Source organism: Pteropus alecto, unplaced genomic scaffold, assembly GCF_000325575.1.
Source record: "Pteropus alecto unplaced genomic scaffold, ASM32557v1 scaffold72, whole genome shotgun sequence".
NCBI classification, from domain to species: Eukaryota; Metazoa; Chordata; class Mammalia; order Chiroptera; family Pteropodidae; genus Pteropus; species Pteropus alecto.
The window spans coordinates 8,909,382-8,926,547 of NW_006436811.1; the positions used below are offsets into that span (position 1 = coordinate 8,909,382).

General features: G+C 33.4%; 1 protein-coding gene and 1 pseudogene across 4 annotated transcripts in view; both read left to right on the forward strand.

Annotated features, from left to right (window-relative positions):
• Positions 1-266: 266 nt before the first annotated feature.
• UCHL3 (ubiquitin C-terminal hydrolase L3) overlaps positions 267-17,166 on the forward strand; it is a 40,881-nt gene continuing 23,981 nt past the window's right edge. For 2 of the 4 annotated variants that reach the window (XM_006913791.3, XM_025048193.1), the window contains exons 1-6: positions 267-414; positions 531-542; positions 10,362-10,490; positions 13,439-13,595; positions 14,055-14,140; positions 15,991-16,038. In XM_006913791.3, the coding sequence (XP_006913853.1) occupies positions 373-414; positions 531-542; positions 10,362-10,490; positions 13,439-13,595; positions 14,055-14,140; positions 15,991-16,038 (474 nt within the window). In that variant the 5' untranslated portion in view covers positions 267-372. Of the gene's footprint in view, positions 415-530; positions 543-10,356; positions 10,491-13,438; positions 13,596-14,054; positions 14,141-15,990; positions 16,039-17,166 lie in introns of all 4 variants that reach the window. The other 2 variants (XM_025048194.1, XM_025048195.1) reach the window with 2 other exon arrangements.
• LOC102886661 lies at positions 6,154-7,215 on the forward strand (annotated as a pseudogene).

Below are 17,166 nucleotides of genomic sequence, written 5' to 3' on the forward strand. Positions count from 1 at the left end.
GGCGAGCACGGTCCCAGAACGGCGCATGACGCATGCGCAGCACTAGAGCGCTCGGCTTGGGTCGGAAGAGTCCAAGCGTGAAGGGAGCAGGCTGTAGATTAAGATATTTTTTCTTTCTGCAGTAAGGAAATGGCTCTTATTCTTTTTCTCTCCAATTGTATCTTAATTTTAATTTAAAATTTGAGGCTGATGTTTGGCTTTTTAGGGAGCGAGAAAGAGCCTAGAGTGTTAGCAAGCTCTTCTTTGTTCTTCAGCACCCCTGCGGGGGGCGGTGAGTTGAACGATCCCAGGTCAAGGCGCGCGGGGGCGGAAGCGGCCGCGGCTGCGACCGCGACGGCTGTCAGAGCTGCTGAGTGGCCGGGCGGCGGTGCCATGGAGCGTCAGCGCTGGCTGCCGCTGGAGGCCAATCCAGAGGTGAGGGCGGCTCTGATCTCGGCCTGGGGCCGCAGGCAGGGGCAAAGGGAACCGGGCTGCCGCAGCTGGTCTAGGGCAGGTTGTCTCTAAATCGTGTTCTCTGTTTTCGTTCCCAGGTCACCAACCAGGTGAGTGAGGTATCTTGTCGCTCGGGACCCTGGAATCCTCCCTGGCCGTCCTACAGCTCCACGCTCCCTAAGAGTTTGCGATTTAATTCCGTGAGGGTTCCTGTTGCGAGTGCTCCCATTTTAGGGCCATCTCTCTCCCACCTGGTTCCTGAAGATGCTCCCAGCTGTCTTAGCCTTTCATCTGGTCTCATTCCCCTATCATCACATTTCTTGGGGTTTCGGGGTTTGAAGGATTTCACTCTCTATTCCTGTTCCTCACTCCCTCTTCGTTTTGCTTCCTGCTCGACCCAATTCCATAATTTTCCCACCCCTGTACCTCCTTGGTGACTAATTTGCCTACACTACCTGACTCCAAGCTTTGTAAACTCGCCCACCCAGTCCTTGTAATTTCATCCACCGCCTGCACTATGAAATCATCTTCCAATCATCTCTTTCCCCATCAAGTCACTTCTCTTCCCTGCCACGCCCCCCTTCTCTTCCAGTTTCTTAAAACTGGAATTTAGCTGCTTTTATACCATAGAAAGCTCAGTATAATAGTTACACTATTCTTTGCCACATACAGCCCTTAAAGTTTGGGTGTTAGAGGTTTCAGTTTGGGGAGGGAAGAGGGAACATCTCCCAGTCACTCGGTTAAAAGAACATTGAGTACTACCAGGTAAAAACCTTTGATTTGCTCGGGTGTATTTTGTCTTACAGTCTCAACAGCTAGTTTACTTTTTACTGCCCTCTTAGTTTATTTTATAATATACTTTTCCCCCGATGATCTTCCTTCCCATCACGAAAGAATAATGTTATTCATCGTGTACTTAATTAGCTTTTGGTTTTCAAAGCTTGTAGAAAATTCCACATATAAGGAAAGCAGATAGAAATATTTGAATGTTGGCAACAAACCATGTGTTCTTATTTAGGTTTATTATACACTTTTGAAATGACTGCTATTCCCCCCAGCTATCTCTTTAGTCACCAAAAAAAAAAAAAAAAATCTATAAAAAGCTCAAAACCTAGCATATTTCTTTTATATTATTATGGTGGCATTTCCTATTTATGTTAATTTTCTTTTGTTTTACTCTCTTTGAAATTTACTGTTCATTTTTTCCCTAACACATTTTGACCACTTTGTAAAGTAAGAATAATCTTCAGGCTGACGAAGTCAATATTTGCAACTTCTGATTTAATGCCATCGGAAAGAAGTATGTTTTGCTCAGACTTAATTTAGAACTATTTTTAAACCCTTCGTGAAAATCAATTTGCCACATAACTGAAGCGTGTTCGGTTGCATTGATCTATGTGTCTGTTGTTTCTACTGTAGTTTTATAGTAAGTTTTGAAATTAAATAGGATGTATCTCAACTTCGTTTTTACTTTTCAAAATTGTTTAGGCTATTTTAGTTGCCTTTCTATATAACTTTTAAATAAGCTTGGCAATTTCTACAAAAAGTTCTATTGTGATTTTGATGGTGAGTGGGTGCCTAAATTGATAGCATTTTGGGGAAAAATAAACATCTTAACAATATTGAGTCTTGAAATCCATGAAGATGGTATATCTCATCATTGACTTTGATTTATTTCAATAGTGTTTTCATAGTTTCACCATGTAGATCTTGCACATATTTTGTTAAATTTATACCTAAGTGTTTAGTGATTTTTGGTGCTATTTATAAAAGATACTGTTTTAAAATTTTAATTTTTAATTGTTCGTTGCTATGTATAGAAATACCATTTTTTTGTATGTTGACTTTGTATCCTGCTGCCTTGCTAAATTCACTTATTCTAATGGCTTGGGATTTTCTATATAGACAATCATATTCTCTGAATAGAATTTTATTTCTCCCTTTTAAATCTGTATGTCTTTTATTTATTTTTCTTGTTGCACTAGTTAGGACCTTCAATACAACATTGACTAGGAGGGAGATGACTTGTTCCAGTTGTTCAGGGGGAAACATTTGATTTTTCATCACTAGAGATGTTAGTTTTAGGGATTTAGTAGATGCTATTTATCAACTTAAGAAGTTCCCTTCTTATCCTAGTTTGATGAGAGTTTTTATCATTTATCAATGTTGAATTTTCTCAGGTGACTTTTCTGCACCTTTGAAATAATCATTTAAGGGAGAAATAATATCATTTCTACATAAACATAGAAGAAGGGAGAGACACTTCTCAACTCATTTTATGGCCAGCATTACCAAACAAACTATAATAACAAAAACCAAAGACCAATATCTCTCAGGAACACAGATGTAAAAATCCTCAACAAAGTAATAGCAAAGAGAATGCAGCAATATATAAAAAGGATAATATATTATGACCAATTTTATTCCAGTATTGTGAAACTGGTTTACCATTCAAAAGTCAGTCATTGTAATTACCTATATGAACAGACTAAAGAACAGAACTACTTTTAGATGATATTATTTGTTTTAATAAGACATAAGGTTATAATACTGGAAACATTTCTGTGATTCAGCTATTTTTGGTCCTTGTTCCTAGGTACTTTTTTAAACTGTAAAGACCATTCACTTAATTCACATTAATTAAATAATATTTGGAGGCATCTTTTTTAATACCATATTTTGGTGATTAAAACATTCATGCTTTTCTGCTTTTCAGTCCAGTGGTAAGAGATAGACAATAAACAAGCAAGCAGACAGATAACTAGCAATTGTCACATGTGCAGTGAAAAAAATTAACAAGGTACTGTAATGGAGACCATCAGGGAAAACAACAGATTGGATGGTGGCAGGAGGTTATTCTGAGGTGACATAAACAGAGAAGAGATGTTATTAATGTATGATTGTATACTATTTATGGCATACTTTGTTGTGATTCAGTTTATTTAAAAATAATTTCTAAAAGAACTGAATGAGCAAAATCTATGAAGTGATTATTCTTAACAAAAATTTTTGTGGTTGTTTCTTTATTCTCTATGTGTCAGTGACAGAACTGAGACTAGAAAATAAATAGAAATTTAATTAACTGACTTAGAATTTGGATAATTAATAAAATTAAGCCACAGATAAACACCAGCAACAGTATCCATCTCCACCTTCTCTTATTTCCTCAAGTTAATGCAATGGTAGTAGGCCTTTAACTTAACTTGATTTCACAATGCCCATTTGGTAGTCGCATATGTTATTGTACATTTAGTTTGAGCAAATACTATTTTTGCTCTAATGATACCTACTTTGTATAAGAATGATCAATGCATGTCTACTACATGCAGATCGTTAACTGTTGGACATTAACTAGTAACTGTGTCTCAGTAGATGTGGCAAGCAATGATTTCTTTTGTTGGTTACTATGCTGTCAATCCCTTCTAAGGATATTTTGCCATGCTACAGGTAGGACTTACCTAGAATAAAATCAATTAAGTGATAGAAAAAAATTTATTTAAAAATTTTAAGCTCTTTTATTTATAAATACATTTAAAGGAGTAATGGCTTATAGCTGATGGAAAGTTACAGACAATTAAGCATCAAGAATTATAACTTTTAAAAAAGTACAGTCTGTGACATGGGCAATCATAGCATTTCTTTTTATGACTGCACTAGATTTTCATCCTGATTATGTTTTGTGATTTGAGTACAGCACAACCATATTATGTATATTTTAAATATTGTTGTGTTTTAGAACCAATAATTTTTGTTATGGAAGTCCCCTAGAAATATCCCTAATTGTGATTTTATCGATGTGACAAAATATATTCTAGCATTATATATAATGTCCAAAGGGAAATACATTTACTATAACATAACTATCGTATTTAGCTTAGATGCTTAGAGTTAGAAAAAGAATTAGAGATCATCTTCTGGATTATTGAAATAAACATACAAAAATTCTCTAGTTAGTGAATCCCATCTTAGGAAAAACACCCTGTTACCTTGTCCTCTTCTAGCTACTGTCTCATATCTGTTTCCATTCTTTGTAAATTTTTCAAAAAGAATTGTCCGTAGGAGCTGTTGCTACTTTCTCTCCATTTTTTTTGTATTCACGTCTATTTAGTTTGCTTTTAGCCTTACCATTTCATAATAACAACTTTTGTCAAGTTTACTAGTCACCACTTTGCCAGATTCATTGGTCACTTTGTCATATTTCTTGACCTCTCAGCAACATTTGGTAGGGTAGCCCACCCCTCCTTAAAACGTTATCTTTTCTTAGCTCCTATGATAATTCTGGCTTTTTACCTTTATCTCTGACTGCTTCCTTGATTCGCCTTTGCTGGATCATCTCCCTCCCAACTTCTAAGGAGTTCCTCAGAGCTTTGTCCTTGACTGCTAATCCTTTTTATGTGCATTCTCTCCCAAGTGTTTTCTGTTGTATAGCATTAATACTATCAGTTGTCATATATTTGATCCCATGTTCCTCTAAGCCCTGACTTCTCCACCAAATTGGAAATCTGTGTATTCCATTACTTCTTTGATATTTCTGTTTGGATGTCTTAGAGATACCTCAAACTTAAAATGACTGAAAAAGAAATCTGGATTTACATTCTTTCATCTCTTCTCCAAATGCATTTCTTCCTCAGTCTTCCAAGAGCAGTGCCATTTATCCAATGCCCAAGTCAATGTCATTGATTCTTCTTTACAACTATGCTACTTTGGAGAGGATATACTGTATTGCTTTGATTTCCAGGGTTTGTATTTCTGCTCTGAGACTATGGGCGGTTACCAACTCTTTGTATCTCAGGTTTTTGCTATCTCTCCTCATCTTGTAAAATGGTTAAAGGATAAAATAAATTACTACATGTAAAGTATGTAGAACAATGTCTAGAACAAAGTATGCACTCTGTGAGTGTTAGCTTTTAAAAATATTCTTCTTTTACCTTAATTCCTCAGATCCAATTGATCTGAAACTCTTGTAGTCTTTTCTTTTAAATTCTATTCCAAATCTGGCCATTCTCTCCATTTCTACTATTACAAGAAAAAAAAAAATTTACTTTCCTGCAACTTCCTCCAGTTGCCCATCTCTTCTCCCTTTGAAACTATACAGAGTAAATCTAAGTGTTCTTCCGTGATATTACTAAGAATATTTCGGGATAGGATAATTATAATTTAGTGTCTGAAAATGTCCAGATGCTCCATTTGTGATGTCTTCTAAAAACCTTATCGTTCCTCCTCATCTTCCTTTGTGCTTGCTTTTGTTTATCTTGTCCTTCATAAAATATGCTTCCCAGAGCTGATATCATAATCTTCTGTGAATGATCTGTGTTGAATATAGTGGGTTATTACATTATTCTGACTAATACTTCTTTTAAAGCAGACCTACATTGCATCACTTTTGTTGACAATTGTGTATCAGTCCATACTGAGCTTGCAGTAAACTCCCTGTTTTTCTTAATCCCTGCATAAAATGTTTTTATATTTCCCCATTTTATATTTACGTTATTTCATTTTTGTTTATCTTTTCAACTAAATTTCTATTAAAATTCATTTTCTAGTTTCCAGGCTTTAAAAACTGTCCTTTTCTCATTTAACTATAAGCTATTCTCCTAGTTTTGCATCTCGCAATTAGTACTAGTATACTTTTAATAGTAATAATATCAAGCAATTACTAAATAAATATAATTTCTGTCATAACTCAGGTCACTAATAAAGTAGCAACAAGGCAGAATCTATTGTAAAATAGTAACAAAGCAGAATCTATTGCTGCCCTGAGCAGGCCATTAAGAGAAAGTGGCTTTTTCATCCCACCCCAACTCCCACCCCACCCCATCCCCCAGCGCCACTCCCGCTGCTTTCTGCTAAGCCAGCCCCACCTTAGTCTCCTTCTAGCCGCCATCATGATCATCTACAGGGAACTTATCAGTCATGATGAGATGTTCTGTGACATCTACAAGATCCAGGAGATCATGGGCTGTGCCTGGAGGTGGAGGGGAAGATGTCAGTAGGACCAAAGGTAACACTGATGACTCACTCATTGGTGGAAATGCCTCTGCTGAAGGCCCCGAGGATGAAGGTACCTACAGCGTAGTAATCACTGGCGTTGATATTGTTATGGACTATCATTTGTAGTAAAACAGCTTCATAAAAGAAGCCGCTTCATCAAAGATTACATGCAATCAATCAAGGTGGAAACTTGAAGACCAGAAAGAGTAAAACCCTTTTATGACAAGGGCTGCAGAACAAATCAAGCATATATATCCTTGCCAGTTTCAAAAACTATCAGTTCTTTATTGGTGAAAACATCAATCCAGAAGGCATGGTTGCTCTGTTGGACAACTGTGAGGACTATGTGACCCCGTATATGATTTTCTTCAAGGATGGTTTAGAAATGGAAAAATGTTTACAAATTTGGCAATATGGCTCAATCACCTGTCATCATTATAAGTGGCTGCTGCTTTTTATCCACACACCTGGACTTGGACAAATGGGACTGATGTTATCTTGAGCTCTTATTAGAGAACAAGGTACAAAAAAAATAATAGGTCATATGTGACCCCGTATATGATTTTCTTCAAGGATGGTTTAGAAATGGAAAAATGTTTACAAATTTGGCAATATGGCTCAATCACCTGTCATCATTATAAGTGGCTGCTGCTTTTTATCCACACACCTGGACTTGGACAAATGGGACTGATGTTATCTTGAGCTCTTATTAGAGAACAAGGTACAAAAAAAATAATACTTTAAGCAGTGAGAGATGAGGCTGGAAAAGTAAACAGGTACCAGAATATTCAGAGCTTCGCATATGGGTTCTGGTACTGTGACCTTGAAAAATTACATAACCTTCCAGACTTGGTTTTCTCGTTGGTGAAGGATATAATAAAATCTACCTTGCCAGTTGTAGTAAAGGAGAAGTGCATTAAAGCTACTCACCTAATTTCTGATACGTGATACTCTGAAAAGTATTTATAAATAGTTTAAAATATTCTTAATTCAGTGGAAAATTTATCATTGGGCCATTGAATGAAAAGGATAAGTTGATCTAAGATCTTTTGGGAGCACGTATTCTAATTTACCAATTATTTTTCTTGATTGGACAGAATTTTAGAGGCACTATGAAAATTTAGTGACTTATATCAGTCAGAATTTTTTTGTTATTTTATCACCCAGTGTTTAGAAAGGCCAGAAACTGGTATTAGGGCTTATCAGTCTCTTTATTCTTCTTGATGCAGAAAGGTTGCTTCTAATTGTGTACAGCTGGCTTTGCGAATACTTTTCTTTGTGAATAGTCTAGAGAGTTTTTATTTTTTGGTGTAGTTTTAAGACTTATTTTGGGTTTTCTCCTAGATTTCAAAATTTAAATAAAATACACATGTGTATTAGTTATACAGATTTGAAACTTAGAAACTACGTATAACTATTATAACAATAACACTTTTTTAAAATACTGGAAAATAAAAAGTTGAGTTCACACCACTCAAGCTAATGGCTGTTAATATTTTAGAAAATTTCCTTCTAATCTTTTTTATAAATGATCATCAAAGCCACAGGTGGTTTTTTAAAATTTATAAAAGTAGGACACCGTCATGATTTAAAAAAAGTGAGAGGTAAAAGTTGAAGACCTTCTTTGCCACCCTTTCTCCACTTCCCAGAGGTAGCTACTATTAATAGCTGCTTTTATTCTTTTTATTCATCTAATGACTTCCTGTGTGAGTCTGACTCATAACAATCTGGAGTCAGAGGATGCAACCAATGTACTTAATAGATATTAGTTTAAACTTTATAGTAATGTCATTTGATTGCCAATATGAGTCAATAATTAAGGAAACGTATGATTCCATTTAAAATTTATTCAATTTATATTTAATTTAATCTGTATTTAGTCATTGATTGTGTCCTCAGTTTGATACTAATCAGTCTCACTACAAATGCTACCTTTGGAGCTTGGTACTTTTTATACTTGTTAGCTTTGGCTTACATGGAGTAAATTTATATTTTTTACTTCAAAGTAACTTACCAATTTTGTCCTGTTTTTTCACTAAAATGTTTAACTTACTTTCAGTTTGTGGTGGAGATGTAAAATTACTCTTTTATGTGTACCTATCTTGTTTTATAACTATAACAATATGGCTTTTGGGAGTAATTAAAATGAACATAAATCCTTTATGAGGGTTTATGAAACTTTTCCTTGACAGTACACCTTTTAGGGCTCTCAGTCCTGTGCAGGTAGTATTCGGAGTTGATTAAATGAATGGCTGGGTTTAGATTAGTAGCAAAATATATCTTTCCTACCTCTTTAACTTGGCACGAATAAAAAATATATATTGAATATTCATTATAAGCATAGCTTAATGAACATATGTAGACATACAGATGGCTAGATTATCTGTTAAAATAGAGATGTAATCTTTATTTCAGTTCAGCAAATATAACTTGAGTGTCTGTGGTTTGGCCTGCTACAGGGCAAAGCAATGGGATTAAAAAGACGAATAAGAAACAGTTCTTTTCCTTAACTTTGCAATAAATTTTAACCATTTTTGCTTTCTAACTAGAACTGAATATTGAGACGAGCATAGACTAAGGATTTTGGTGAAAGTGAAGAAGGGCGAGGGAACTAGTTTGGAGTGCTTTATTGAACTTTACCAAAGTCTGGAATCATGAATAGGAATCAAATGAAGAATAGGTATAGTATAGAGGAGTCCATCGATTTCTGTGGCCCAGACTGTTGAAGAGCATGTGACTTGATGAACCTGATAGATGTTGAGCACGTATTGCCAAGAGAAGTTTTTTAATTCAATAGATTTCTTATTAAACATATCTAGGACCTTATTTTTGACCAGCCATGTTATCGTTAAGTAGAGTTTCTTCTATTGGCAGAGGAATGGAGGGATATTCCCATTAAACAGGAATGTCTTGTGTTATAGAACCTGTATGTGAGATGAATAACACTGTTTATGTAACATGGCATGGTTTTGATTGGTTTTGTAAGAACTCATCTGATGATCTAAGAACATGTGCCAATTCTTCAGGAAGAAATAACCAACGCACCTTTTCATTTTTAAATTTCAAATGTTAGACCGGTAGATACTATAATGTATTTTTGAGGTTAGGTATAATGATGCATTTTTAATATGGTTTTTTTGGTTGCTCCTTTTTTTCTATTTGAAACTTCTTTTGTGATGGTACACTTTAAAAATCATCAGCTTCATTCAGTACAGACATTTAAGCATTTATTGTGAAATTGATGTCATTCTTATTAGTATTTTATTTTTTCTCTCTCTCTGCAATAGATTAGAGTCTGACATTTTATTTTCTTATGAAATCTTAAGAGTTTCAGAAACCACTGTTGTGTTGCCACATATAATAAAGACAATGAAGTTGAAGAGGTTTCATTGTGTAAAAGGGGAAGCCAGTAGCTTACATATTTCAAGCCTTCTCTAGTGTTCACATAGTCATGTGGACTTTTTTGTCTTTATATACTCTGTGCTCATTGATATAATTTGTGATGTCTGTCTGTCTATCTTTAAACCTCAGGCATGATTTTTGGTAAGGAAGATAAACTGTGTTGATTTTCTACTAAAATAATTATTTATTTACCAGAATTTAGATGCATCTTATTAAGAATTGGGTGCTGGAAATGAGTTTGACATATCAGTCAGGCCAATTTGTATGGGTTTGGTGAAGGCTTATGTTGAATCCCAAAGTAATGGATTTTGAAAAAAGGAGTTTTGCTTAATATGTAATAAATTTTAAATGTTTGTTAATTGACGTAAATAAATTTATTTCTACCCTATTTATGGAAACCTGCTTGCTTTACTTTATACTTATTGAGCATCAATAATATTTGTACCTTGCATTCCCTTATATGTATTTGGTATATAGTACTTACATGTTAATTATTTTCCAGTTAACACTATATATATTTTCTCTCCTCTTACCAGTTTCTCAAACAATTAGGTCTGCATCCTAACTGGCAATTTGTTGATGTGTATGGAATGGATCCTGAACTCCTTAGTATGGTACCAAGACCAGTGTGTGCAGTGTTACTTCTCTTCCCTATTACAGAAAAGGTAATTGTTAAGTAAGATACAAAGTTTCTGGTAAATGCAAAGTTCTCTTTTAATGTTCGATTAAAAATAATGCATTTTCTTGAAGATCAAATTACTACCTTCTTGCACAAAAAGGAAATCTAAGCAGTGGAGACACCTTAAAAATCTAGTTTTATTAAAGAAGTTATATTTAGTTTTTGATGTATAGATTGACAAAAAAGCCCTGAGTTAGTTTCTTAAACTTGAGTGGTTTTCTTTTAGAAAATATGGTTAGTTTACCTCACTGTGTTTTGATACGAGGAAGTGGGTTAACTATTTTCAGAATAGATTTGATCTGGGTGGAAATCACTAAGATTAAGTACAGTTTAATTGGCAGATTTAGGATGTGTTGGGGATTATATTTAGCTATTATTAGATTTCTATTTAAATTCAATCACCATATTTCAGGCTTTTCTTCTAGAATGATGTCATGGAACTAGAACTTTTAAGTTCATTTTAATACAACTTGTGAGACCATATCCTTCTAATTTTTATTTTTAAACTTAGAAACAATAGGATGAACTCAGTGCTTGTGAAAAATGAAGACGTAAATGGGAAAATGTGGGAGAAATGAGGTGTTGATGACTTGGTATGTACATGTTTATGTCATCCATTTCAGTAATAAATGGAGCCAAGTCTCATGGAAATTAATAATTAAGTTCTATTCAGTCCTAGAAATTCCTGGATAGCTTTTTTTATACCAAAACAAAATAACTTCAGTTTAAGATGAAATAAAAAGTACTGAAGTATTTCTTCCTTCAACGTAAGGGTGCTACAAAACAAATTAATTTAAGAAGGGCTATTTCTTCATATTTGCTGTTTGTAATATTCATAGAAATTTAGAGTTAGAAATTTCTTGTGATTATCCAGTATTAGACTAAACTTCTACTTTTAGTGATGAGGTTGTAATTATTCTGGAAATTGAGGTAGAGTTAGGACACTAAAGTTGACGCTCCTTTTGTCTAGTGTTATTTTCACCTCTTTTGACTACTATAAGCCAATAGGTAGCTATCCTGAGACCTCAATTGTAAGGAGCAGTAAAAAACAAAAAAAAAACTGCTTAAAGCTTAGCCTTTCTTAGTTGGTGTCACACAAATGTGAGTTTATTGTCTGAATTGGAAATTTTCCAAACTGTTGACTTTTATGACCTACTTTTTTTTTTTTTAATAGAATAAGTGGGACTTGATCTTTATGTAGTTGCTCATCAGTATTTTAAAAAAGCATATTATCCTTATCAATAAGATCATTAGTACTGAAAAGCTTATTGTGCCTATTGCTAGAAAGAATAGAATTCTAAAGTATATAAATAACATATAAATTCTTACTGACAAAAGTGACATCTGCCACTTTTTCATGTCTTGTACAATTTGGTAGATCCCCTTTTCAGCTCATAAGTGACAAATTAAAGTCACTCAAAAGTTATCTAGTGGATGTTTTAGATGATACGAAGTGTTTGTTCTAATTTAGGAACTGAGTATGTAGTTGTAAATGGTTTAAGCATACTAATTACAAAAGACCTTTCATGGATACCATATTACCCTTTAAATAGTCAATTCCAGATTTTAAATTTGTGCTTTATATAGTAGTGCTTACCAGCCAGTGAATCATAGATGAAGAGGCTATAAATTATTTACTTATGATATTTTTGTTGTCTCCTGACCATGTGTTTTCACTTTGGTCTGCCATAATCACTTTTCTTTTTTCCTATACTTGCTCTATATCATTTTAGGATTTTTTTCTAAGCATTAAATCTTGCGAAGTTGGTAAATCTCATTTTGCTTTATTAGCAAGGACCTTTGATATTAAACAAGAAACAACTGTAGAACCATATAAATATATCAGTATAAGACCTTACTATATTGAATCTTTCACAGTTTTTATCAGCTGAACTTATATGAATGAAATAATGGTTCAGAATTTATCATGAAAATGTTACTTAAAATTTAATTTAGAAGTACATTCATAAAACTATTTTAAAGCATAGATACATTTCTTCTTAGAAGCATCTTCTTAACTTTTGGTTTTCATAGACATTATTTGTTTGCTTTATTGCAAGGATCAGCAAACTTCTTCTGTAAAGGGCCAGATAATAAATATTTTGAACTTTGCAGGACTTAACAGTCTCTGTTACAACTATTCATCTTTGCCTTCTAGCATGAAAACAGCCATAGACAATACAAAAATGAAAGTTTACTGGGCCAGATTTGGCCTGTGGGCTGTAGTTTGCTGACTCCCTACTCTATTGGAATCTGAAAATTATTTTTTAAAAAATAGACAAAACAATAAAATCATCTTTCTATTCTCCCTCTCCTCCGCACTCATTTTTAAAACCTCTTTATTATTTTTAACCCCTTTTTACAAATGAGGCACAGAGACATTAAATAACTTGCCAAAGTCACACAGCTAATAATGTCAAAGCCAGGATATGGGCTCAGCCAGTCAGATGTGGAGCCCACACTTTTGACATTTGTCATTATTCCATATTGCTTTTACAACCAGTTATTATAGATAATGGTGAATATTATAAGCATATAAATATAGTATAAATTTTGTTATTATAGTATGATTTAATACCATAGAAATGTAAAATATAGAAAGTAAAAATCTCCTAGTCATCTCTCATCCCAGAGATAACCTCTTTTAAGTTTTTGTATACCCTTTCAAATTTTTTCAGTGTATATGTAAATACTTTAAATACATAAATGAGAATTATATTAATGTATATTGACCTAAAAGCACACTATAATCATAGGTAAAAGTTCTAAGTCAGAATATGTAAATCTTTGTTCTTTTAAAAATGCTTTATAGTATTCCATTAAGAATGCTATAACATGTTACCCAAATCTCCATTGATGGATATTTAGAATTTTTGAAGTCTTTTTTAATGTATTATTTTCATGTGTAGACTATTCACTTTTTTTTTTTAATAGTATGAAATATTCAGAACAGAAGAAGAGGAAAAAATAAAATCTCAGGGACAAGATGTTACATCGTCAGTATATTTCATGAAGCAAACGATCAGCAATGCCTGTGGAACAATCGGACTGATCCATGCTATTGCCAACAATAAAGACAAGATGCACTTTGGTAAGTTTTCATTACTGCTGTTTTCTCTCCCCTTAAGTGACAAGTTAACTTACTGAGCGCTAGGTGGTGCTCTAGTTCTTTCTTTCAAAGTATTAAATAAAGCATTTCCTTCTCCCATCTTTATTTTATAATTGGATATATATATGTGTGTATGTGTGTGTGTGTGTGTGTTTTTATATATATATATATATATATATTTTTTTTTAGAAGAAATAGTAATCATTCCATTCTTTTCTGCTGTTGATAAACAGAGATTTAATAAACAAAAAAATAACTTAAGCCCTATCATTTGTCCCAATATTCTTTATATTCCTAATTTACCAGTTGGTTTATATTCTTTATATTCCTAATTTACCAGAAAGATTTCACCTGAAAAATAGGTAGCATGCTTCTAGTGTTTTCATATATTATTCTCTTTGTGATATCAAGCCCTTTCAATTTTATCTTTAATATTCTCAGAATCCGGATCAACCTTGAAAAAATTCCTGGAGGAGTCTGTGTCGATGAGCCCTGAAGAACGAGCCAGATACCTGGAGAACTATGACGTCGGTACCTTCTTTCTCTCTTGATCTCGTATGTGGGCAAAGTTTTGTGGAATAGAAGATTCTGCTTGGGGATTTGTCTTGAAATGTAGTTTTAAACAGTTATGGATTTGGTCATATCCATTAAAAAAGGCCTGTTATACTTTTCAGGTAACATTTATAAATTGCTACTTCTTTTTTACGTCCAGAGCTGAATGAGAGGAGAAAAAGCAGTTTCATTTATAAAATATCTTATGACTAACTATTCCTTCCTATTCCTTCCCTATAATAAATATATACCTGGCAATACACTATGTATCTTTCACTGGGAATTTGGAGCAAGGCTGAAAACCAGTGGAAAAAACAAAGGGTTAAAGGTAGATTAGACCACACTCTAGCTCTTTTATCAGTGTCATATTTTTGCATGTGTGAAGACAGAGGCCACATAATCTAGTTTTAAATGATTATACTGTTTCATAGAATTTTCTTAGAATGGTATTTAAATTTTATTATTTTTGAAACCTCTCTTTATTTTGAAGACTTTTCACCTTTTTAAAATTAATTTTTCAATTATAGTTGACATACAATCTTATAATAAGATTTTTACCTTTTAATAACATTATTAAGAGGATTGTAAATTCTTTGAAATTAGAAGCAGTATAGTGTACAAATTATTTGACTAGAACAATGCCTTATGCAGAGTTTATGCCCAATAAATTTGTTGATTTAATTATGATGTTTTACATTTTAATGTACTTTATTTTAAATTGTTTTTTTCTTTTAAAAACCTGCAGATCTCATAAAATATCTTTATTTTACATAAAAATAGAATAAACAACTTAAAAGTCAACTCACCAGTGAGAGATAGCCACCATTAATATTTTTCATAGGGAGTATATATGTATATACGCAATTTTTTAAAACAAAAATTTGATCACACTGTAATATTGTTTTATGACTTGCTTTTTTCATTTAACTTATCACAAACGTATTACATACCAGTAAGTATATATTTGACATCATCATTTAATGGCTGCATAGCTTTCCATTGTATAGTATTTTATTTAACCAATAAATTGTCATAAATTTAATATTTTTCCTTTTTTCCACTGTTTAAAAAATACTACAGAGTATAACATAGTAGCTAAATCCTTGCAAATATCCTTACTTATATATTCTTATGTACAATTATATGTAAATATATAAATTTCTAGAAGATAAATTGCTAGATCGAACACTTTGCATGTTTTTAAGGCTTTTATTCTTATTGCCAAATTGCCATTCATAAAGGTTGTACTTCCACCTGTAATTTACTACTTTGCCCATTTCTCTTCATCTTTGCTAATGGTGGGTATTATAAGAGCATTTTTTTTAAGTTCAGGAAACTAAAATCCCTAGCTTCTGATAAATGCATGCTTTTTGCTCCATATTTCTAAACTGCTGATTGAAACTGCATGATTAAGCATAAGTCCAGCCAGAGCTGCAGAGGAGCATGTAACCTGGAGAAACAGATGAGCTAAACTTCTTCAGTCTCTGTCTGTGAGATACTTACTTTATTCTAGTCTCAGTTGAATAAAGTGTTAAATGTAAGTTCTAATAGCTAAATAAGTTAAATGAGTCCTACTTATACCTGGAAATTACAAGTAATCCAATATCCAGTTTCCTAACTTCAGAGATTTGTGGGTGAGAAAATACAGCAATTCATTTAGTTACTCAAATCATTCTTAAATATTTAGTATTAAACTTTTCCTAAATATTCTCCAATTTGTTGTTTCTTATAAGGCTTTAGATGTTAAAATTTAGCATTGTTGCTTTAGTTAAAAAGTAGGTTACAGTCATTTTTTTCCTATTTATAATTTGTATTCTTATTACAGGCTATTCGAGTTACTCATGAGACCAGCGCCCATGAAGGTCAGACCGAGGTATTTCACACTTTTCAAAACATTTCTTGCCATGTGTAAGTTAATCATAGCATTATTGTATGACATGTAGTTTTAGAAAATTATTTAAACTTTTTTTTTCCTCTGAAGGAATTTGCTCATGTAAAAGTAGTCGCGAAGTAGCACAAGGGCATGTTTTGACAAATTGTTAACATGCACTTTGATATTGGCCATCTCAGTTTGTCTGATCATTTAGGTAGATTGCAGTGTCTTCCCTATCAGATTCCTTTGACGTGCAAGTATTTTGAGAAAAAATACCTGCACGATAGTACAGGTAGGTAACTATGATCTTCAAGAGTCTTTACCACACTCATCTCCTAGCAAAAAGCAGCATCATTCTCTTTGCTAAGTAAATCTGTTCTGGGGCAGTGTGACGATCTTTATTGTCTTTACTCTGTTTGCTAGTTCTTCAGCTAGGTCGACACTCCTCTCACCTCTTTTTTCATTCTTTTGGTGTCCGTCAATCCCTCCTTCCATTTCTTCTTTCCCCCCAACCTCACTCTCCCACTCTTGAGGAAATTTTGTCAAAATAAATAGAATTATAGTTGTTTGGTATATTTATAATACATTTAAGTGTTAACACCAGAGAAGTATAGATTTTCTTCTTTCTTATCCTGTCTGTGACTCAAGATCATAGTTTTTCATGTAAAAAGGTGATATTGCCTTTATTCTTTAAAATACTTGAAAAATACCTGATTTAAAAATAGTGAACTTAAATATTCCCACTGTCTTCAAAAAATTTTCCTTACAGGGAAAACAGTTTCTTACTATGGTATAACTACAGTTTTTCATAGATCAAACTGGGTAACTTTGAATGTGTATAAACCATATAGAAATTTATACATTAATTCTTCCTAATTATATCATATTGTCTTGGTTTTCTCAGATTCTGCTTTCAGAAATGTGGACCATTTTTTTTTACTGCATTTCCACACACATTTACCCGCATGCGCGCGCACGCATGCACGCACACACGCGCGCGCGCACACACACACACACACACACACACACACACACCTCCTAAGTGGCACCAGATTGGAAATTAATTAATTGCTCTGTTTTTGGAACCATTTTATATAATCCTGAGCATGTTCTTAATCTTTACCATGC